Below are 25,434 nucleotides of genomic sequence, written 5' to 3'. Positions count from 1 at the left end.
CAAACATGTAACGAGGCATTTAAAAAATTCTCTTAGTTTAAAATTAAGTGTCTGGCACAGCCAACAACAACAACAAAACATCACAAAATAAAATAACTATGCTCTAATCCTCCTGCATTCCTTGAATTTCAGTTTGCCTGTGGCTTTGATGTACAGACTTCCTATCTCAGGGCATGAAAGATTGAGTGGACCTCTAGCTTCTCCTTCTTATAGGCAGAACCCTGGTGAGAATGTGAAACTGGGCTGCAGCAGTTGGAAGAGCTACGGCTCTGTAGCTAATGTTAGCCTTTAGCTTTCATTTTGATTCTCACATCTGGAATCAATAGGTAGATCGAGTAGATGCCCTGAGTAATTAGATTAAGTTGGAAGAGAGATCTTCAAATGGTTCAAAACTTCTTTTGAGGTTAATCGAAGAGAAATACTTGGTCTTCAAGGCTTGGTTTGCTGGTGTCTTTACAATGACATTTAAGTGAGTTCACTCCACTGCTTTTAAGTAGACCAAGACCAAGGCCAAGGATGAGACAAAGATAAAATAGTAACATTCCCACCAGAGAACATTGCACACAGTCTATAGGGACATGATCACAATAGGTACTGCAGTCTGAAGGCCTTCCTAATGGTTTTAGTTAGAGATGTTGGCTTAGTTTTTGAGAAAATTCCAGGGGAAAAAAATCAGAGCTTTAACATGTATCTTTGTAGTTTCAATCCTTGCTGGATCTCTTCAGTCAAAAGCGAAATAAGACTAAAATCCTGAAGAACAAAATGAAAGATCTACTGATTGAGAAAAGTAGATAATTATTTGCTGAATTAAGTATATTAGATTTTTATTTATTGTTATTAAAATTGATATTTTAAAAGTGTAAATTTAAACTAAGGGTATTGCTTTCATTCAGGCTATACACGTCTAAGAATTCTCTCAATCTTAAAACTTTGAATCATAATTACTTTTTTCTTTAATACAAACATTGACTCCAGGCCAAATTATTTAAAATATTTTATTGAATTAAATGAATGCAAGTAAGACTCATCCAGCAGTTCTTTCCACTGGGTGGAGGAGTTCTGGAGTTTTATAAGACTTTGGCTGAAGGGTGAGATGTCGAGGGAGATGCAGCTGTACATTAATCACAGTTTCTTAAACTGAATATTTAAAAAGTTTAGTGATGGGGAGTTCCCTGGTGGCTCAGAGGGTTAAGGATCCTGCATTGTCACTGCTGCGTTGTCTCCAATCACTCCCATGGTACAGGTTTGATTCCTGGCCCAGGAACTTCTGCATGCCATGGGTATGGAAAAAAAAAAAAAAAATTAAATAATAAAAAATTTAAAAAGAAAGAAAGATTACAAAGTAAAAAGTTTAGTGATAAATAAGCAATGCAAGCAAAATAGAAACAAACTTTTTTTAAAACTTCTATAGAAAGAATAGTTTGATAAACATCCTAAACTGTAATTCTCGTAATACAGGGTGGTTTGCAATCTTATACTTAATTTTTTTAAAGTGCTAAGTTCACACAAGGAAATAACTGGTTATTGAAACAGTTATCCTTGGTCAGAGCCAAAATCTATTTTATGTTACTGGTCTGGTATTAATGTCAAATTTTCTTGGCTTGGGGAAAAGAAAGATGAATCTGGAAGTATAGACTCTGCTGTGTCTATGTTAAATTACCTTTGACAAGTAATTTGAAGTCTGAATCATCATTATTTTTATATGTTGAATGGTGATATTAATATTTGCTCTTCCTAGATCTCAGGTTTCTTGCAAAAGGCAAATGGAAAAATGAATATTAAAGTTCCTTGAAAGGCAGAAATCACAAATAAAAAGTGCTTTATTAACTATAGCCAAGGAGAAGACTCAATTCAGGAGTACTGAGGAGTGTCTTACAGATAATAAAAATAGGTGTAAAGTTCTGACAGGTGTAATCTTTGATACTTATTATTGATAATGGCCTTTTCCTCTTTTCCCAATTCCCCTTTCTCTATTCTCTTCCCTCTACAGAACCTCTTCCTGTAACCAGTGTTTCAATATATGACTATAAGCCTTCTCCTGAAACAGGAGTCCTATTTGAAATTCATTATCCAGAAAAATATAATGTTTTCACAAGAGTAAACATAAGCTATTGGGAAGGTAAAGACTTCCGGACAATGCTATATAAAGGTAAGTGGCAAAAGGAAGACAAAGGATGATGAATGACTCACTTTTTCCATGATTTTTGCCAAATGGTCTTGCTTCTGCTCTAACAAGGTCCGATAATTCACTATTTGACCATAAATGAACTAATAAAAATAGTCACTGATGCATGAAAATATTGTTATGAGGAGTCTTGGAATGTCTGATTCATTTTTTTTAGAGTCAACCTGTCATGCATAAGCATAAGAAAAACTCTAATTATAATGACTTACATGTTATTCTTGCCAAATATTATTCCTGCATGTCTGGAGCAGGAAACAAATTCACACTTATATTTAGAAGCATCTCACTTAACTGTTTCCTTCTGGATTTATTAGGGCTTTTCTAGAACTAGGAAGCTAGAGATTTCACAAAGTTTCACTTGTAGAAGGTTCAAAATTATTCTCAAATGCCAAAGATAGTGCTTTTTGGTACCTTGTATATATTTATCTGTATGGCCAGCTAAATGATTCCACTAATATACAAAAAGTGGGAGTTCCTGTTGTGGCTCAGTGGTAACGAACCTAACTAGTTTCTATGAGGATGGGCTAAATGCCATGAGTTTAAAAATAAGCTAATTAATATGCTCTCTTTTTTAAGTTAATTTTTAAAATTATTTTTGGGTTTTCATACAATAAGTAGTACTTTTAGTTTTTTTCCTTCATTTCTTTATAACTTGGATTGGGTTTTTAAATTTATTATTATTTTCCAAATAAAATTCAAATTTTAAATTTTCTTCTTTTTTCAAGCAATTCCTGTCTGCCAAATGATGGAGAAACCATTTTGTATTTACAATAAGCTATATTCTTACAAATGAGCCTAGTGAAGACATTTCTTGTAAAATTACATTTACCTAATTCATAAATTATCAAAATACCCTGGGTTTTTACCTTAGAGTAAATGACTAGCATACACACAATGTATATAATTTCAGCATGTTATTTTCTCCACTTAATACACCAACTTTTAATAAAAATTTAATTCCAATTATATCCAATTCTTGCATTAAAGGCCTTTCTGATTGAGGTCTAAAGATCCACAATTTCATCTGTAGCCTTATACCAATTTTTTTTTTATTACTGGCGATGCCAGCAGTTGAAGGAAGTATTATTTTATGAACATTTAATCATAGTTGTTTAGAACGTTCTAAAAGTGTGTGGCATTTAGAAGGCTAAAGTTTCAATATAACTTGTTTTTTTCTTCTCAGATTTCTTTAAAGGAAAAACAGTATTTAATCACTGGCTGCCAGGAATATGTTATAGTAATATCACCTTTCAGCTGGTTTCTGAAGCAACTTTTAATAAAAGCACTCTCGTAGAGTACAGCGGTGTCAGTCATGAGCCCAAACAGCATAGAACCGGTAAGTTTTCTGAAGAATCAAATTCAGTGAAAAATAATTTATTTGTTGTGTACATAGTTTTTATCATTACAAAAAAAATTCTCTTCCAGAGTTAAGAAAGAAAAAATATATATATATGCTTTTAATAATCTAAAACAAATTTTCTATTAGATTAACAGGAACTGAGCAAAATATTCAATAAGAAAAATTTTAAATATGTCAATGTAATCATTGATTTGTAATCTTTGACTTAGAAAAGTACATGATACTACCAAAGTTATAATTAGGTAACTTAACTGGATCAAGTAGACATCGGTTACTCTGTAACCTGACAAAATACTATATGGCAGAACAGATGTGAGATGCTCTAATACAGATTATCAGATTATTAAAGGAAAATATTGGGATTCAGATGTATCTAAAACTTGCAATGCTCAATTTTAGTAGCATCACTAATATGAAGCCCAATCATAGGGTGGATGGATGGATGAATAGTTCATGGGTAGATGGAAAAACAGATGGTAAAATAAATATACATGTACTAAATACCCATTGCCGATACCAATATAATTGACATTTCCCCACACCTAATGTGCTTAAGTATTTAATAGGACTGCTGGAGACACAATCCATACAAACATTCAGAATGGCTTATAGTAGATCGCCCCCAGACCCTGCCAATCTGAAAATCTAAAATGTCATTATTCTTATTCATTAGACCAAGACAAAGAAACGATTTCAGCTAAATATGCTATTCGCTCCACATCAACATCTAAGATTCTACTTGTAGTTTTCATTATTCAAGTAAACTGAGCACCTTTTACCTGGGAATTGTTTTAAGTACTGAGAGAGATGAAAACAGAGTCTGGTGAGATGGTTCCTTGTCCTCAAAAATGGTAGAGGTACTATACAAATGGCATTCATACCATGAAGGAATGATAAATATTATAAAAGAGGTACAAATTTATATGACAGCACAAAGGGAGGGAGAGATTAATTTTTATTAGAAGTTCATAGAAGTGAGAGTTGAACTTCTCTTTTAAGGTTACGTAGAAACTCTTGCAGGTAGAGACCATGCAGTGTGCCTTCATAATTTTCTACCACTAGAAAAGTATGCTTCCATAATTCATAAACTCATTTTGTGCACATTCTTTTCATTTCAGAGAGGTGAGGAGGAAGCCATATTTTCAACATGTGCATTACTATTCGTAATGGCAGTTCAGACATGCAACTCTCCTAAGTGCAACTGTGTCATTGGGAGTAGTTTTATCTTTCTCTCTCTTTTTTTTTTTTTTGGCTGCATCCATGACATTCAGAAGTTCCCAGGCCAGGGATGGAACCCACGCCACCCTAATGATCCAAGCTACTGCAGTGACAACACCAGATCCTTAACCCACTGAGCCACTAGGGAACTCTAGAAGTATTTTTATCTTGATGGCTATAATAACACTCTAGTTGCTTTTTTTTTTTGTAAGAATGATCTAGTGGCAGACGCTCAGTTTTTTAAAAAGGAGATTGTGATGAGCTGAAAAATATATATGTAACTCTATTTTGGAAGTAGTTAAATCACCACTTGGACCAGCAGAGTATCACAAGTTAGTGACCTATGACTAGTGATATGCTGTGTGCACATCATGCACAAAATCTTAGGGGGGTGTGTGTACTTGAAACTACACTTGTTCTGGATGTAAATTATCAATACAGTAAAAGTAAAACTAAACTCTATTTTGTAATTCTGCTTATGTGTTTAACTCATTAATAGATTAGGTATTCATTATAACAGTTAAAAATCACTTGAAAGTGGAGTTCCCATTTGTGACTCAGTGATAACAAACCCAACTAGTATCCATGAGGATGCAGGTTTGATCCCTGGCCTCACTCAGTGGGTTAGGGATCCAGCATTGCTATGAGCTGTGGTGTAGGTCACAGACTTAGCTCTGATGTTGCTGTGGCTGTGGCATAGGCCAGAAGCTGCAGCTAAAATTTGATCCCTAGCCTGGGAACTTCCATATGCTGCAGGTATGGCCCTAAAATGAAAAAAAAAAATTAAAATTAAATTAAAAATTTTAAAAATATTACTTGAAAGTGAAAATTCTCTCTCTTACAGCCCCTTATCCACCTCGAAATATCTCAGTACGTATTGTGAACTTGAACAAAAACAACTGGGAAGAACAGAGTGGCAGTTTCCCAGAGGAATCGTTCATGAGATCACAAGATGCAATGGGAAAAGACAAACTCTTCCATTTCACAGATGACACTCCTGAAATCCCCTCCGGCAACATTTCTTCTGATTGGCCTGATTTCAACAGCAGTGACGACGAAACTACATCCCAGCCATATTGGTGGGACAGTGCCTCCGCAACTCCTGAAAGTGAAGAATTTGTCAGCATTCTTCCTCTGGAATATGAAAATAACAGGACACTCAGCGAGACTGAGAAATCAACATCTGGCTCATTCTCTTTCTTCCCTGTACAAATGATATTGAATTGGTTACCACCCAAACCACCCACTGCCTTTGATGGGTTCCATATCCGCGTAGAAAGAGAAGGTAAAGTAATAGGAAATCAGAGGCAGTAAGAAATGGTGCAAAGGAAAGTGACACATTTTAAAATTAAATTTAGAAAGACAGGAGACAGGCTCTAAAGAAAAATGGAAAAGAAAAGGAAGATTTTCATTGAGTATCCAGTGCAGACTGAAACCAGAAAACAACAACAACAAAAAAAGAGAGATTGTGTCAGAAGCCAGCATGGGCAGTTCATAAGTTGTGAGTGCATTCAAGGGAACTTAGCACATTTCATCACCTGACATTCCATGTACCCCAGGCCACTGAGGAAACTTTATATTTGGAAAGATTTTTTTTTTTTTTTGCTATTTCTTGGGCCGCTCCCGCGGCATATGGAGGTTCCCAGGCTAGGGGTCTAATCGGAGCTGCAGCCACCGGCCTACGCCAGAGCCACAGCAACTCGGGATCCGAGCCTCGTCTGCAACCTACACCACAGCTCACGGCAACGCCAGATCCTTAACCCAATGAGCAAGGCCAGGAATCGAACCCGCAACCTCATGGTTCCTGAGGTTAACCATTGCGCCACGACAGGAACTCCCTGGAAAGATTTTTAATTAAAGCTCCAACCATCCCAAATTACAAAATATCCTGGAGAAATGTTCTGTTTTCTGGTACATAAATTTGTGAGGCATGCAGTAAGAGAATGTTGCTGACAACATGACTGCTTTCCAAAGAGTATCCAACCTGTGTCTATTCTTATTCTCCTTAGGGTGTCCCCCCCAGCTCCCCTGGAACCAGCAAGATTCACATTTTCCTAAAGAGGAGCTGGTAGTAGAGTAGAAAATATAGAAACTGGTATTTCCACTCTAGTTATGATGTTATTCAGTGTATTCACTGAGCGAGCATCTGAGAGTCATTCTTTATATTTAACCCACTAATGTATGGGAAGCAAGGCTCATGGCATCAGTACATTTGAGTCATGAATCATATCTGAATTGTTGTTTGGTAGGCTTTCACCGTTATTTGTTGTTTGTTTTGTTTTTACAATAATATACTTCATTTTCTACTTTCTAGTCAAGTAGTTTAGGTGGCAAAGGTTGTCGAGAGGTCAAAATTCGAAGTTAAATTAACAGACTTATTTACAGGATAGGACATTTAAATCATGTAGTCTCATTATGTGACATACTGTTTGCCCCTGTTTTATTTAATAGAATGAGATACAAGGTCAGTGGATTCCTCTACACTGGATTATAGAGCAATCAACTATACCCAAATATTATATAAAAATTGAAATACTTCTTCATTTCCAAATATTTGAGTCAAAAATCTTAATATTTGCCTGTAATTACTTGCATTTAAAAATTCCTTAATCTGGGAGTTCCTGCTGTGGCGCTGTGGAAACAAATCTGACTAGTATCCATGAGGATGCAGGTTCAATCCCTGGCCTTGCTCAGTGGGTTAAGGATCTGGCACTGCCTTGAGCTGTGGTGTAGCTCGAAATGTGGCTCAGATCCCAAGTTGCTGTGGCTGTGGCGTAGGCTGGCTGCTATAGCTCTGATTTGACCCCTAGCCTGGGAACTTCCATGTGCCACGGTTGCAGCCCTAAAAAATAAAATAAAATAAAATAATAAAATTTCCCTTAATCTGCCTTTCATTTTTCTGTTCCTCAATATATTCTATAGAAAAATAGGATATTATAACTCAGAATTTTTTTAATGCTTATTTCCATGAAGGTTTGGTCATGTGTTTATCCAACTACATTGTGTTCTGTTGAAGGCTATTGTGGTCACCAAATGATAATAACTTTAAATGAAATAATAATCAGCAGAAGGTAGACACTGAAGCAATGTAAAAGTCATTTTTACTTTTAAAATTTCCTTCACTTTAAAAAACCAATGAAAGAAAAATATTCCAAGAGTCATAAAATATATCCAGAAGGATTCTTTCTAACTAGAAATAATCCAATGTATTTTAAGGCATTTATGGATATTTAATGCTACCATAAAATACTTATATAACATTTGGTACTTTTTTTTTAAATCCCTTATATTCAAATAAGAAAACTGATCATTGTTACCTTCTCCTAATGTTGTACTTTTATTCTGTGCATATAATTTAACTAGTTAACAGTCCATAAGAAAGCAGTATATACCCATCTTCAGTTTTGTCAATTTGGACACCATATTTTAATTTGGTTATTTTAAAGTATTGTAAAAAAAAATATGAACTCTTAGTCATCTTTTTTAAAATAATAATTTTAGCTTAGCCGTATAATTCACTCTGACAAAAGGATGATGGTAAAATTTTTTAAATTTATTAGTTGACTTGTCTATATTCTAGGCCCTTCCAGATATCCATTCAGATATATTCTCTTTTTTATACTTGATTTAGAAAATTTTACTGAATATTTGACAGTGGATGAAGAAGCACATGAATTTGTTGCAGAACTGAAGGAGCCTGGGAAATATAAGTTATCTGTGACAACCTTTAGTTCTTCAGGATCTTGTGAAACTCGAAACAGTCAGTCAGCAAAATCACTCAGTTTTTATATCAGTAAGTACCAAGGAGATTATTTTGCACTTACTGGGGAGCTAGAACAATGGAACTGGTGAGATTAATGATGCTCACACATCAATTATTCATCAAACCTTAGAGACCCTGAGAACTCTTCAAGGTCACGAGAGGCCCAGATCTATGAGATTTTGAGAGCAGAGGAAATATGCTGTCATATATATGTATGTTTAATAGTAGCAAACCTACCCAGAGACTTAACCTGATTTTTTTTTTATTGTGATAATTGAACACGTATTAAACTGACCTTCCACACTAGTCATAACAAACTCCAAAGATGTGGACACATTGTTTGGGAAAGAAGACTTTGTTCAAGGCTGTAATGAAAATTGAGATTGTTGGACTGTGTGCAAAGAATCGTTAAGCTTGAAGAAATTGAAAGAAACACAGAGATTTGAGTGTAGTAAGACCCGGTAGTCTCCAAAAGTTAGCACAAGCCTAAGCGAAAGCATCATGAAAGCCCCAAGATAAGTCTTAGGGCAGCTTCTACTGATTCCATAAAGGATAATAGCAGAGCAATAACTGCCTTCTAAAATATACACCAGTGGTGCATGTCTGTAATTTTTTTTTTTTTTTTGCGCTAATCTGACTATGCTTACCAGAAGTTTAGATGCCAAAAATCACCTTGCTAGTTTATCAGGAGCTAAATGTGCCTCTACTCAAAAGAAAGAAAAACCAGAAGGCAATGGATAAAAATTGTGTTCTGAGAAGGATAACCACCATACTTTATCTCCTCTAAAAGCAAAACACCACCTATCATCAAATGATCCTCAAAAAAAGTGGGCAGGGGAGGGAGTTCCCTTGTGGCACAGCAGGTTAAGGATCCGGCATTATCACTGCAGTGGCTTGGGTTACTGCTGTGGCACAGTTTCGATCCCTGGTCTGGGAACTTTCACATGACACAGGTGCACCAAAATAAATAATAAAGAGGTGGGTGGGGGAAAGAGGAGGAAGGCAGAGGGAAAAGATCAGTTTATTTAGCAGCTTAAAAGTGTTGAAAATAAAAACAAGCCTAACTCAGATAAATATCCGTTTTCTCTAAACTATCAAAAACTTGAAATTTTGAGACACTTCCTGGCCATTCTGTCAAAGTAAATTGATGGATTGTAGAAGCAACATGGATTACTTAACATGCCCTTTATGAGTCCAAATTTGAATGGGACAACAGCAGATCTGTGCGGGATAGTTTTGCTCAGAACTGAAAATAGCCATTTTTTTTTTTTTTTTATTGTTTCCAGTATGGACTGTGGTTCAAACTAATCATTCAACCCTCAATACTGGGACTTCTGGTGTACAGCGTAGATAAATAAATGATATTTTTTTTAATGTTGAAAATATCTCCTATCACAGTTTTACTTAAGAAACCAAAAATGTCATCCCTAGTGAAAAGTTCTAAAATTATCTGCTAAACATGCAGAAAAAATATCCATGATTGCCTTGCATGTCTTGCAGGCAATGGGCAATCTTTGACTTGACATCACTTGAGAATGAAAGCCGAGTTTAGCATTCAGCTCATCCCAGGAGGCTAAAAATGTGATTAATCTCATTAACCCAGGGATGTCCTTGTCTGCTATAGCACATCCCAGGAAAACTCCCACAATTCCTCTGGCCATTAGCACTTCCTTTCTCTTAATTTCTATTGTGTTTCATAGTGCACTACGCAAAAATCACAGAGTTGATCTGAATGTGATATTTTTCTGTATTGATTTTATTTGTGTACATTTTTCTTCTCATACCAAATTGTAAAACTCTAGGCTGGAGTTATAATATTTGCTTATTTATCAGTTTTTGTTTGTGCATTCAGCAAATATTTATTTATTTATTTTTAGTAAAAACAACACTTTAGTTATGTACTGATTTTTTCACAAGATTAGAATAGTCTAGATTAACCTTTTACAATACCCTTCACGACTTGCTGAGTATCCTCATCTTAAATTTTATTTCTTTTTTTAATTACTCAATGAATTTTATTACATTTACAGTTGGACAACAATCATCACAACCCAATTTTATAGCATTTACATCCCAAACCCCCACAGCAAATATTTATTGGACCACTTTCCATTGTCAGGACCTCTGCTCTATTCTTAGAGTATCCAAATTGACCAGCACTGCCGAGAATGTGTCAGAATTGCTCAAAAATATGATTCTTTCAAAGAGATGCATATTAATATTCATCTAGGAAAATACAGGGCACTTTTTCTCTGCCAATAAAAGAATAATTTTAGAGCTTCAGATATTCTGTTTTTCAGTAATGAGTTCTTTAGGTATACTATGTATATGCCTTTGATTTTAAAAGGATACTGTATTTATGCAGGTTTGAAGGCTTTCCTTAGAGATGAAAATTAAGGTAGAAATTTACATTAGTCTTCCAACAGCCTTGTGATGGGAATGTTTCTATTATCTCTATTTTTGTTAGAAAAAAAAAAAACAACTGAGTCACAATTTAGTGACAGTGTCAGAAGGAGAATTAGACTCTAGAAATATTTGATAGTGAAGTCTATTTCCATGGAGCCTATAGGACTTAACTTGGGTTGATTATGAGGTCAATCCTAATATAAAACCGTTAAGAAAGAAAAAAAAAAAACCATTAAGAGAGTGAATTTGCTTTACCTCCCGCCACCTTTTCTCTTCATGCCCCCATTACCCCAGTAATCGTCATAGCAGCAATAACACTTTCACATTTATATAGTTCTTTACACATTATAATCCCATTTGATCCCAAGGACAGTCTTGTGAAGTAGATTAATCAGATGGCATCATGACAAGTTATCACAAAGCCCTGACCCAGGAGTCAAGAGTTCTGGGTTGATTCCCAAGCATTGCTAGCTCTATGATGTTGGGCAGGTCATTCACAACTCTGGGCCCAGTTTCCCTATCAGTAAAACAAGGCACTGGAACTCTAAAGTCCTTTGCAATACTAACATTCTATGATTTGTCCATTTGACAGATGCAATGACTGAGATTTGGAGAAGTTAAGTCATTTGCCCAAGGTTGCATCACTAATAATGAGCAAAACCGAGTTTGGAGTCAACTTTCCTCTTTCCAAACCCATGTTTTTCACTGTTTTATGGTGCTCCAGGAAGTTTTATGTAAGGATTAAGATAATGGATTTTGGAACCAGACTTTGTGTGTGAATCCCAGCTCTACTTATGCTGTCTCTGCCTCGGTTTCCTCATCTAAAAGTGAGATGAATCCTAATACTTACTTCATAGGTTAGTTAGGACAAGGACTAAAATATGTAAACACTTATAAACACACAGGGAGTGCCATATGTCTTGCTATCTTCATTATTATCATCACTTTTATTGTTGTTATTTCCCTTGCCCCTCTGAGACTGCTCTCCCCAGAAGAGCCACTGGCCCCTCCCTCCCTTCTGGGCTCCAGGAACACAGCTCCCTGTGAGGGAACTGAGAAATGTATCCTAAGCAAATAAAAGCAGTTGCACATTTGCATTTTAATAGGGACTTTCTGTAGATAATCATCACCTTAGCATTTCTTGGGTCCTTACTAAGTGTCAGGCACTGTGCTAATAACCACTTTGGAAATTTAAGAGAAGAAAGCTAACGGCAGGCACTTTTAGAGAGATATTTCATAACAAGGAGACCACCATGTCCTCAAATCCATCACCCGGGTTTCAGCCAGCTTCCATAATTGAGCTCGCCTGTTGCCTATTTCTTTGCTAACACAGTCGCGCCCTGCCTCTTTGATCCTGCTGTCACCAAATTAAAAATCTTTTCACACGATTAGAATAGAGGCTAATTTGAAACTAAAAGTAATTCTTTCTAGAGACCGAAGATCCCAACAGCAAAGGAGTTATAAACACTGATGAAATACCACAGTGCCATGCATATTCTTAGTTAAAAGAGAAGTAAATTCTTATTGGTGAAGAATCTACCAGAATAATCTCAGATGCACGTGACAATTGAATTGGAGCTTCTGCCTCTCAGTAGAGGTGGTTTGGCTGCTGCTGCTGCCATCCTCTTGCTTAGGTTGATGGGGAGGCCATGCAGTGGAGGCTGGAGCTAAGCAGAGGATGTATAAAGACCTGCCTGTCTGGCTGCCAGCCTTAGCTGGAATATCTTTGTAAAGGCAAAAGGGAAACAACAGGATTTTTAAATCTAGAATCTTGTACCTCAACCAGCTCAGCATGTATTCTGATTTGAAATGTCCAGGTCCTTCGGGAGAGTGGATTGAAGAGCTCACGGAGAAGCCCCAGCATGTGAGTGTCCATGTCCTAAGCTCAACCACCGCCTTGATGTCCTGGACATCTTCCCAAGAGAACTATAACGGCACCATCGTGTCTGTGGTGTCACTCACCTGCCAGAAACAAAAGGAGAGCCAGAGGCTAGAAAAGCAGTACTGCACTCAGGTAAAGGAAGGGAAGGGCAGGCACAGGAGTGCGGGGGTGGGGCTCACTCATTCCCTGCAGCCCAGTTTCCCAGGCAAGGCTAGGGGAGCTGTGCTGAGGTCTCCCAGATGCATCATTGTGGACCGTGTTACCGAGAACCAAGAAATCAGGGCGCAAGCCTCTTCAATCACAGTTGCCTTCCTTCCCCCTCTTCCTTTTACTTTCATTTCTCATTCAAGAGAATTTATTGAATACCTACTATGTGCCGGGTACTGCGATGGATGTCGGGGAATCTAGAGAATTCATCTCTGCTCTGCTCTTGCAGAGGTTACACTCTAGAGGTTATAATCTAGTGAGAACAATGGTTAAGTGACCACAGAATTACTGCGGGGTATAAAATAAGGGCTAGGCTAAAAGTAAACGATGGCGAGGCCATGTGAGTTTACAGAAAGAAAGGCACGACTAAATATGGACTGGAGGCAAGAGGATTGGGAAACTGGTCAAAAGAACTTCCCCCAGGAGAGGAGACAAGCAAAAGGACTGGGAGGAGGGGCTTGTTTATTTGTTTTACGATTTTCGCCAATTTTTTCTTGTTATTTTAACTATAAAAGCAATGCATGCTCACTGAGAAAATAATTCAAAAATTGAAAACACATGAAGTAAACCTGCCCCCTTCACTAACCATAACCCTGAAGAGTTTTGAAGGATAAACAGGAGTTAGCAGAGCGCAAGGGAGTGAGAGGAGCAAATAGAGACACTATCGATGTCTGGGCAGGGCTGCTGGAAAGAATGGGCACGCCCAATCATCATTCTGCACAAAACCACTATTCTGGGCCCCAGGGTGGACCTTGCTCTCAGATGCTTTGGATGTTCGCAGGAATCCTGGAGCCCAGACCTGTTTTCCTAAAGCCTAGTTTTATTTTTTTCATAAGACCCAAGGTACTGATTCTTGGTGACTTACAAACGCAAAATTTCCTCGCCTAAAAGCAGAAAAATTAAATTGTCAATTCATGTGGAATACACTGGAAATATAATACACACTCAAAAATGCTGTTTGCTCTGTGAAACTATTTGGAGTGTTTCCATTTATCCCATGAAAATTAGGCATTTAGTGTAATTCAAAGAGTGAGACATTTTAAATTAATATATTGAATTCAGGACTCCTGGCCTCTGGATCCCTCAAAAGCCTTAGAGTGCTGAGATAAACCCAACTTGAAGATGAGTCTCCCTTTCGAAGTGAATTAAATTAGAATAAATACGCTAAACAGATTAACTAGTCATCACAGCTCACTGTTCAGTTTATTAGCTTCCTTCCCTGAGTGTAGCCACTACAACTGGCTCTTTAAGAGAAAAATGTGTTGCTCCTACAGCACATGACCTAGAACTTGACTGCTCTCAAAGCACAGTTCTTCTTGCTCCCTCCGATGTACACTTGTATGTATCTTTTATGTAGAAGCCAAAAGCTAAAAGTGTAGATAGATATTGTAAATTATAAATGAACCAGAAAAAGCTGGTCTAAGTGCATTCTGACAATGGCTTCTTGAAATGCAAACATGAAACTGTCCGGGAGTGTAGGCAAGGAGGCCAACTATTTGAAAACAAGGGCAGAAACTGGACCACTGCCCTAGGTGTTTTCTCAGTTACCACAGGAGGATTCTGCTATTATTGTATCATTATCATTTTTCACACACACACACACACAGTATTTTCAAAGAAGGAATCATTTGCCCTCTTCTCATTTTTTTAGGTGTGCAATATATATACACATCGTTGCTTCTTATTTTTTTTAAAGCCAGTGGAATTTCCCTAGGGTGAATTTATTATGATGACATATTTAAGTAGATATCATTCCAGGAGGTCATTTGAATAATCAGAACCAATTTCTGCCTAAAATATGACAAATCAAACAAACTTCAACATCACCCTGAAACAATCTATACTCTATCTCCTCTGTTATTTTAAATATGCTTAATGTGTGATTAATGAGCAAGGTTAACTTTTGCAGGTATGTCCATATGTCTGCAATGTGTTGTTAAGTTTAAAAGGTTGGAGCAATGTTGATATATGACATCTATATTGTTCAATATCATATTATTTATGTATATACATATATATCAAGGAAGGTCTAGAAGATTGCCTGCCAAAATGTGGGAAATGGTAAGAGGACAGAAAGTTTTCTAATTGACTTTATTTGCTCTTCTATGGTGTGAACAATTTTTTGCAATGATCATTAGTAGTTTTTCCACTTAAAAATGTGTTTTAAATAAATAAAATGGTACTGCTTAGTTCTGCATGACACACATGTTCTTTTGCGTAGTATGTCTCTTCAGGAAATGCTCTATTGGATGAGATGGCTTCCAGCAGAATTAAAATTCTAAAACATGGACAAGAAATTCTTGTCCAAGAAATTTAAATATGCATGTAAATGGTAAAGAAAAGGTTGAAAGGCTAATTTATTAATTCAATTTCATCTTATTTTGATCAAGTTACTGAAAAAGAAATTTTGGTACACTGTTCCACTACTTACATGTAGAACAAGTTGTACCAATTCGAATTATAAATTTCCACTGGGTGGTAGAATTAGTTTCTAGTACTGAAAAGGTTTAACATTTATATCATTTAACCAAAACTATATTTATTCTTAAAATCATGACAAGACAGGGAGTTCCCATCATGGCTCAGCAGAAGCAAATCTGACTAGTAACCATGAAGACGCAGGTTCAATCCCTGGCCTTGCTCAAAGGTTTAAGGATCTGGCGTTGCTGTGAGCTGTGGTGTAGGTCGCAGAGGTAGCTCAGATCTGGCGTTGCTGTGAGCTGTGGTGTAGGTCGCAGAGGTAGCTCAGATCTGGCGTTGCTGTGGCTGTGGTGTGGGCCAGCAACTACAGCTCCCATTTGACCCCTAGCCTGGGAGCCTCCATATACCATGGGTGCAGCCCTAAAAAGACAAAAAAAAAAAAAATTGATGAGACAGAAACAAACCTTGCATAGGTAAGATGTCAACAACATTCTTCTTCATTGATTAGTGTTCCTTTTTGTAGCAGTTTTACAATTTTATGTATCCTAGATGCCAGAGTTAATGAGTAGTAAAATTTAACTTTGTTGATAACTCTAGTTTAAGAATCCTCACACTTTATAAGGTGTATTGCCTATAGTTTATCAATGAGGAAATCAAAGTGAGAATTATAAATAAATGTCCATGCTTATAAGAGGTGGAGTCAGGATTTGATGTCATGTGGCCTAATAGAGAACGTACCTTCTTTCCACTAAGTAAAACTGTCTAATGAATCAGAGTCACTAAAGGGCAAATCAGCACATTTATTAACCTATTAGTTAAATCATCAGTTCTTATGCACACCAATATTCAACTTTAATAAATACATTTTACTCATCTGTCTCGTTCACACCACTTTTCTCTATATGGTATTTTTTCCGTAATCAAATTTTAAAATATTATTAATAATGTTTTAATATTATTAAAAAATAATAGTAAAGAAGAGCTCAACTAAATGAAAGATGTTTTGTGCAACATTATTTTATTGGGTCACAGTAGCCTTGCAAAGTGCTGATCCCTGTTACCTTTTTTTAATTGAAGTGTAGTAGATTTATAATATTATATTAGTTTCAGCTGTACAACATAGCAATATTTTTATAGATTATACACTATTTAAAGAGGTTATGAAATAATGGCTATATTTTGTAACCTGTGCTGTACCATGTATCCTTGCTGCTTATCTACTTTACACACGATAGTTTGTATCTCTTAATCTCATACCCCTATCTTGCCCTTCCCTGCTTCCGTCTCCCACTGGTATCCACTAGTTTGTTTTCCATAGCTATTTCTGCGTTGTTATATACATTTACAATATGCATTGTATACATTCATTTATTTAATTTCTTTATATCCCATATATAAGTGTATTTGTCTTTGTCTGATTTATTTCACTAACCATAACATTCTCTAGGTCCATCCATATTTTAAATGACAGAATTTCATTCTTTTTATGGCTGAGTAATCCTGAGTAAGTGTCTATGTTGATGGACACTTGGGTTGCTTCTGTATCTTGGCTATTGCAAATAATACTTCTATGAACACCGGGAAGCATGTATCTTTTTGAATTAGTGTTTTCTTTTTTTCAGATATATACTCAGGAACAATTGCTGGATCATACAGTAGTTCTGTTTTTAGTTTGTTAAGGAACTTCCATATTGGTTTCCATAGTGGCTCCACCAATTTACATTTTCACTGATAGTGTACAAGTGTTCCCTTTTCTCCACATCTTCCCAACATTTATTACTTGTAGACTTTTTTTTTGGTTTTTTTTTTTTTGGTCTTTTTAGGGCTGCACCCATGACAAATGGAGGTTCCCAAACTAGGGGTCCAATTGGAGCCGTAGCCACTGACCTACACCAGACATAGCAACAAAGGATCCAAGCCACATCTGTAACCTACACCACAGCTCACAGCAACACTGGATCCTTAACCCACTGAGCAAGGCCAGGGATCGAACCCGCATCCTCATGGATGCTAGTAGGGTTTGTTAGCTGTTGAGTCATGACCGGGAACTCCCTGTTATTTGTAGGCCTTTTCATGATAGCCATTGTGACAGGTATGATGTGATATCTTGTCGCCTTGGTTGGCATTTCTCTAATACTTAATGATGTTCAGCATCATCTCATGTGTCTGTTAGCTATCTGTCTTCTTTGGGAAAATGTCTATGCAGTCTTCTGTTGATTTTTGACTTTTTTTTATGTTGAGTTGTATGAACTCTTTGTATATTTTTGGATATTAATCCCCTTATCAGTCATAACCTTTGCAAATATTTCTCCCATTCCACTGGTGGTCTTTTTGGTTTTTCAATAGCTTCCTTTGATGTGCAAAAGATTTTAAGTTTAACTAGGTCCTGCTTGTTTAATTTTGCTTTTATTTCTTTTAGGAGAAAGAAATAAAGAGAGGGCCAAAAAAATTGCTGTGATTTGTGTCAAAGAATGTTATGCCAATGTTTTTTCCTGGGAGTTTTATGGTTTCAGGCCTTACATTTAGGTCTTTAATCCTTTTTTGAGTTTATTTTTGTATATAATGTGAGGAAATATTCTAATCTCACTGTTTTACATGGAGCTGTCCAGATTTCCCCACACCACTTATTGAAGAGAATGTCTTTCTCTATTGTATATTCTTGCCTCCTTTGTTGTATATTAATTGATCATAGGTATGTGGGGTTTATTTCTGAGCTTTTTATTTTGTCCCATTGATCTATGTGTCTGTTTTTGTACCAGAATCATGCAGTTTTGCAGTATAGCCTCAAGTCAGAAAGCGTGATACCTCCAGCTTTGTTCTTTTTTTCTCAGGATTGCTTTAGCCATTCTGGGTCTTTTGTGATTCCATATAATTTTAGGATTATATGTTCTAGTTCTGTGAAAAATGTCCTGGGTATTTTGATAGGGATTGCATTAAATCTATAGATTGCTTTGGGTAGAATGGACATTTAACAGTATTTTTCCAATCCAAGAACATGGGGTATCTTTCAATTTCTTTGAATCATCTTCAATTTCACGTTTTATAATTTTCAGGGTATATATCTTTCACTTCTTTGGTTAAGTTTATTCCTAGGTATTTTATTCTTTTTGACATGATTTTTAAATAGGATTTTTTTTTAATTTTCTCTGATAGTTCATTATTAGTGTATAGAAAAGCAACAAATTTCTGTATATCAATCTCGTATTCTGCAACTCTATTGAATTCATTTATTTGTTCCAAAGACTTTGGTTCAGACTTTAGGATTTTCTATATAAAATATCTTGTTATTGCAAATAGTGACAGTTTACTTCTTTCCTTTCAATTTGTGTGGTTTTATCTCTTTTTCTTGTCTAACTATGACAGCTAGGACATCCAATGCTGTGTTAAATAGAAATGGCAAGAGTGTGCAACTTTGTATTGTTCCTGATTTTAGAGAAAAGTCTTTCAGCTTTTTTGAGTATGATGTTAGCTATAGGTTTGTAATAAATGGACTTTATTATAAGCAGATATGTTCCCTCTATACCAATTTTGATGAGGTTTCCTTATCATGAATGGATGTAGAATTTTGTGAAATATATTTTCTGTGTCAATTTAAGATGATCATGTAATTTTTAATCTTCCCTTTTGTAAATGTGGTTTATCACACTGATTGATTTGTAAATACTGAACCACAATTGCACCCCTGGAATAAATCCCACTTGATTATGATGTATCATTCTTATTATATATTGTAGAATTCAGTTTGCTAATATTTTATTGAGAATTTTTGCATCTATACTCATCAAAGTTATTGGCTTATAATTTTCTTTGTTTTGGTATCAGGATAATGGTATCCTTGTACAATGAATTTGGGAGTTTTCTGTCTTCTTAAATTTTTTTGAATAGTTTGAGAAGGATAAGTATTAACTTTCCCTTCTATTTTTGGTGGAATTTCCTTGTGAAGCTATTGGGTCCTGGACTTTTGTTTGCAGGGAATTTTTTTAAATTACAACTTCAGTTTCACTACAAGTGATCAATCTGTTTCGATTGCCTATTTCTTCCTGATTCAGTCTTGGCAGGTTGCCACAATAGTCTTGCAAAATGCTTGCCACTGTATCTTGTTGATGAGTCCTATGACTTGCCCATATCACGGAGTAGAGGTCACATCGCCAGGTTTCTAGTCCCAACACTGATCTAAATATGTGACCTTGGCCATCCTCTAACTTTACATTCTTGATTGATTAAACGAGAGATTTGGACTAGATAATCTTTAAGGTCATTTCCATCACTATAATTAGATATTATATGCTTCTAAGTGATGAGAGACTAAAGACATTCCTGCACTGATCTGTGTACATAATCAGCTGACACTACAATTTAGGATGTCAGACTATCCTTATGGTATTGCTGATTTGATTATGGCTAGACTGATGTGTCTCTGATGTACACAGTTACAGTTGACATTGACGGGCATAAAGCAGTTCACGGTGCTTATTAAATCCAGCCATGATATTTGAATGTTCTCAGTTCCCTTCAGTGTTCACATAAACTATAAATCATCCTAATTTTGAAATTTGACCTTCCTCAGCATGAGTAAAGGCTTCTGGATTTTGAAGGCATTTGCTGTTTCACAAAGTGGCCCTGAATACAATTTTAGCATCTGTGTCACATTCTGGAAAGCCCAGCTTTAAATAAATCTTATTGGATGTTTGGTTTAAAGGTGAACTCAAGCAAATCTATTATTGAAAATCTGGTTCCTGGTGCCCAGTACCAGGTTGTGATGTACCTACGAAAAGGCCCTTTGATTGGACCACCTTCAGATCCTGTGACATTTGCTATTGGTAAGTTGCCAGCCAGAATAATAACTTTATCAGAGCACTGTTTGGAGAGGTGCAATCTCTGAGTTCAAGTCATTGCTATCATTTATATGAGGTCCATACTTGTTCATCTAGTATTCAAACTTTAGAGTAATTAATGACTGTAATTGCATATCTGGAAGACATCCTTAACATCCATTACTTGAGAAAAAGAAAATCTCAGGCAAAAATGTTTGATTTTTGATAATTGTATCAAAAGAGTGAAAAACCTAGTTATTAAATAAAAGTACAAAACCATTACTGAGATGTTAAATATTCCTTCTTGACTTTGTTTTTTCGTTCCCTTCTCTTCTTCTTAGTTCCTACTGGAATAAAGGATTTAATGCTCTATCCCTTGGGTCCCACAGCAGTGGTCTTGAGCTGGACCAGACCTTACTTAGGAGTGTTCAGAAAATATGTGGTTGAAATGTTTTATTTCAACCCTACAACAATGACGTCAGAGTGGACAACCTACTATGAAATAGCAGCGACTGTCTCATTATCTGCATCAGTGGTAATCCTTCCTGAATCAGTTGTCACATGTACCAAATGTCTGAAAAAAGTAGTATGTGTCTGTAAATTAAGATCATTTTGTAAATACAAACAGATAGCATGCTACTTGTAGAGTGCTAGATTGTTTTTGCCTTTATTTTTGTCTTTTTTAGGGAGAGAAAATTTTTGTGTGACACTAGCTTTCACTCTTAATTGAGTGCTAATCCATATATTAGTAGCACTATCAAGTGCTTATTGTTTCTCTCTGCTCCTAAGGAAGAAAACACAAGAGATTGCCCCTAGTTGTTCAATCATTAGTTGACACTGCTTAACTCTAATGATGACTCTTCTTGACATCAACAAATCAACCAGTACCTATAATGTCAGGCCATTAGAGGATGTTCTTAAGAGAGCAGGTAAAGAGTGCTCTTTCTGAGACTGGAATAATTTTTAAAGTACAGGTTACCTATAGGTCACACATGAAGTACACAATTATCCTCTAGCCATTTGAAAACTCTGGTGATTGCCAATTATGGATGTATGCTTATGGTCCAAACTGGGAGAATAGAGTTGTGAAAGTTCATTTGTCTTAGAAATAGGATTATGGGTACATATGGGCACAGATAAGTACTATTTCACTCATGTAACATAACTTAGGAAACTACCAAAGGAAACCAACATTGCAAGTATTTGACTCTAAATCTTTGAATCACTCTTTAAAAATTGTATTTTTGTATATCATTTTATTTATTTATTTATTTATTTTTAATTTTTTTTTTTTGTCTTTTTGGTATTTCTTTGGGCCGCTCCCGCAGCATATGGAGGTTCCCAGGCTAGGGGTCGAATCGGAGCTGTAGCCACCGGCCTACGCCAGAGCCACAGCAACGCAGGATCCGAGCCGCGTCTGCAACCTACACCACAGCTCACGGCAACGCCGGATCCTTAACCCACTGAGCAAGGGCAGGGACCGAACCGCAACCTCATGGTTCCTAGTCGGATTCATTAACCACTGCGCCACGACGGGAACTCCTGTATATCATTTTATTTATACCTCACCTCATCCCCAAAAGAATATTTTAATGGAAAATTTGGGAAATACAAAAAGGCACAGAAAGGAAATTCAAAATTATTTTTCATAGCGTGAGAAGTATGTAACTCAATTCCAAAAATACGATTTTCCCTCTTAGTCTTTTGTCTTCTTGCTTTTTTTAGAGGATAGCTAATTTGTTGCCAGCATGGTACTACAACTTTCGAGTTACCATGGTAACGTGGGGAGACCCAGAACTGAGCTGCTGTGACAGTTCCACCATAAGCTTCATAACAGGTGAGTGTGTGAGCAATGGTTCCATGAGAATAGATCACTCTTTTGAGGAGGTTCTGAAGGGTCCCTCCCTCCAGAAAGCGCTAGTCACTTACCCAGGAACAATTGAACAGCAATTTCACAGGAGATGATAAACTTCATTCTGAAAATTCATGGTTTGTTTCAATGACAGCCTTTAAAGATTAAAATATAATTCTTATTCTGATCTACTGTCCCTGATTTCTTTTTTATCCTGAGTAACTGCCCTTGACTTAGTGCCCCTGTTTGGAACTGATTAGGACTAAGGGAGCAGACAGAGCTTTCAAGCTTCACACTGCACTCAATTGATTTTACCCATTTGATAATTATATTTGCTGGAGTGCCTCCATTTCCTTATTAATTAAGCCATTTTTAAAGTCACAGGCTGACTGCAGTATTGTCTATTGCAAGAATTAAAACAAGTTTGGAGACACTTAGACTTGGGTGTGAGTCACACACAGCTCTGCTGCCTTCCACCATAAACTCAGGTTTTTTCAGGTGTATAGTGGGAATGTTAATAGTATCTTTTATCTGTTATTATTGTTCTATTATTACTTTCACATTAAATAAGCTATTTAGAAAACACGTGGCACAAAGTATAAATACCTAAAAACCATTAGTGTTGGCTCTTCCGAGCCTTAAATTATGTAGTTCACTGTCATATGTCAGAAACAACAATTTCTTGGAAACTTAGCCAAGAAACTATAACCCTTGTTTGAACAAAGATTTTTTTCGAGAACTTTTGATGGGATTGCAAGGCTATAAATAGTTATACTGTGAAAAGGAAAGTAAATAATATTGCCTAGATGAAGAATAACTTGTTTGCAAGTTCATAATTATGCCGGTGTAACAAATAATGTTTAATAAACAAATAGTGACATCTTGTGGCCTTTCAGCAATGTACTGGATTTGAAAGCAACAACATGGAGTATAAAAATCTGAAGACTTTAGTAATACCTCTGATGAGGAGATAGATACTTCTGGCTCTGCAATTTTAAATATGTTTCTTGTCCTCACTCGAAATAGAACATGAGAAAATATCCTTTGAAGAAATATAAGTATAGGTACTTACATATAATGAAGCAGAAATATGTTAAGAAGCTATAAAGAAGCCAGGATTATTATCCTTTATTAGAATTTTCTGGAATTTCCATTGTGGCTCAGAGGAAACGAACCTGACTAGTATCCATAAGAACATGGGTTCAATCCCTGGGGCTGCTCAGTGAGTTAAGGATCAGGCGCTGCCATGAGCTGCGGTGTAGGGCACAGATGCGGCTTGGATCCTGCATTGCTGTGGCTGTGGTGTAGGCCAGCAGCTACATTCCAGTTTGACCCCTAGCCTGGGAACTTCCATATGCCACACCTGCAGCCCTAAAAGGAAAAAAAAAGAGAATTTTCTGCAATTTGATGTGCATTTGTGCTACTTACTGTAGACATTGTTGATATGTTGATTTTATTGTCAAAACATATAGACGTGCTACTCATATTTGGCATGGAACAAAAATGTGTTTTTTACTCTATTACAAATCTCTTCAGTGAATGATTGCTTTTGAAAACATAGTTATGAATGTTTCCTATATGTATTGGTGCATGTTAAAATAAGTCCTTTATATTTGAGAAATCCTCTAAACTTTGGTGGGTTTGGGGTTGTATCTTGGAATAGAACATTTGACTGTCTTCAAACCAAGATGGCATGGAATTTAAATTCGACTGTGTATTTGTTTGTTAAAACTTTAGAATGAACAGTTACTTTAAAAAGTAATCAAAGTATGCTTTCAGAGCTTATTTATTGTAATCTTGTGATGAGCTTTCCTCTCCAATTGGAAATTTTTTAATTTTATATTGTAAAAATATAAAATAAATTAATAAGCTCAGTGTTAGGGAGAATTTTAGCTTTGGAGCATTATTTTAAAAATCCCTTCCATGCCTCCCTTAATGCTTGCTTCAGCAGCTTTTATTTAGATCTTACCTTCCACAAAGCACTGGGCTAGACACTGCCAATGCCATCGTCTTGTTGTCTTATGGGCATAATATTTATTTTCTCTCCCTCTATTCATTGATCCTACTGTCTTTCATTCCCATAAACTCCTTTGCTACCAATGAAAAAGATTCATTTTTATAGGACCCCAGGTTCTCCAGGACCGCTTGGAAAATAAGTTCACCAATGACTAATGACATTAATTTATTGATGCAGCAAAAAATTAACCCAACAATTGACCCAAACAAGTGAATGTTTTAGGAATCTTATAATTGAAATTTGCAAAAAAAAAAAAAAAAAAGACCTTGCTCTCCTCTGGTGCAGGTGGGTCTGGCTGCCTTTTGTCTGAGCCATACAGTGTAGGGTCCCACAAAACAAGTGTCCATCTTATACCACTAAACCTCAATACATTACTGACAGGTCCAGGAGTCTGTAGGACCATCATGAGGTATAAATTTTAATTCTCTAAATTAATTCTAGATGGGATTTCATGCTCTATTGTTAAGTACTGAATTACTACTAGTCTATTATACTAAAGTGTGCCTCTTTCTTCCCTCATAGCTCCTGTTGCTCCAGAAATCACATCTGTGGAATATTTCAACAGTTTATTATATATCAGTTGGACATACGGGGATGATACTACTGACCTCTCCCATTCTAGAATGCTCCACTGGATGGTTGTTGCAGAAGGAAAGAAGAAAATTAAAAAGAGTGTATGTTGCTTTGAATCTCAGCATTAGGCGTCTGAACATTTCTTTGCATATACTATTAAAAACCATTAAGCAAATAATTATTGAGATATTACACACGTATTTGTATGCCAGTTGGCACTGTTTTAGGTTCTGGAGATAAGATAGCGAACAAAAATTGAATTCCTGCTTTCACGGAGCTTACCTTTCATTTTTCCTTTTTAGGGCTGTACCCGTGGCATATGGAAGTTCCAGGCTAGGGGTCAAATCAGAGCTGCAGCTGCTGGCCTACACTATAACCACAGGAACACAAGATCCGAGCTGTGTCTGCAACCTATACCACAGCTCATGGCAACATCAGATCCCTAACCCACAGAGCGAGGCCAGGGATAGAACCCACATCCTCATGGATATTAGTCACATTCTTAACCAACTGAGCCACAATGGGAACTCCCCATGGATCTTACCTTTTAATTTTTGATTGTGAGTTGTAATAGTTGCCACTATTGATTTCACCTATACTTAAAGCTTTGAGCTTTTTTCTTCATGATACCAAATATTTTCAAGAAAATCACCATTAATATACTTATTATTTTCTCTATATATCTCCAACACCTAAATATTTGGGTACTTTGAAAATACTGATTGTTTTTTATTGA

General features: G+C 36.3%; 1 protein-coding gene across 1 annotated transcript in view; it reads left to right on the top strand.

Moving 5' to 3' along the window:
- LOC125130412 (receptor-type tyrosine-protein phosphatase O-like) overlaps positions 1 to 25,434 on the top strand; it is a 178,359-nt gene that overhangs the window by 142,537 nt on the left and 10,388 nt on the right. The window contains exons 4-12 of the mRNA XM_047785756.1: positions 1,991 to 2,149; positions 3,369 to 3,521; positions 5,608 to 6,048; positions 8,395 to 8,556; positions 12,750 to 12,946; positions 20,142 to 20,262; positions 20,598 to 20,842; positions 21,982 to 22,093; positions 24,648 to 24,799. Coding sequence (XP_047641712.1) covers positions 1,991 to 2,149; positions 3,369 to 3,521; positions 5,608 to 6,048; positions 8,395 to 8,556; positions 12,750 to 12,946; positions 20,142 to 20,262; positions 20,598 to 20,842; positions 21,982 to 22,093; positions 24,648 to 24,799 — 1,742 coding nt within the window. The remainder of the gene's footprint in view (positions 1 to 1,990; positions 2,150 to 3,368; positions 3,522 to 5,607; positions 6,049 to 8,394; positions 8,557 to 12,749; positions 12,947 to 20,141; positions 20,263 to 20,597; positions 20,843 to 21,981; positions 22,094 to 24,647; positions 24,800 to 25,434) is intronic.

The sequence above is a fragment of the Phacochoerus africanus genome, chromosome 7 (assembly GCF_016906955.1).
Source record: "Phacochoerus africanus isolate WHEZ1 chromosome 7, ROS_Pafr_v1, whole genome shotgun sequence".
NCBI lineage: Eukaryota > Metazoa > Chordata > Mammalia > Artiodactyla > Suidae > Phacochoerus > Phacochoerus africanus.
Note: the sequence above shows the minus strand (reverse complement) of the source record. Positions and strands in the feature narration are given on the sequence as shown.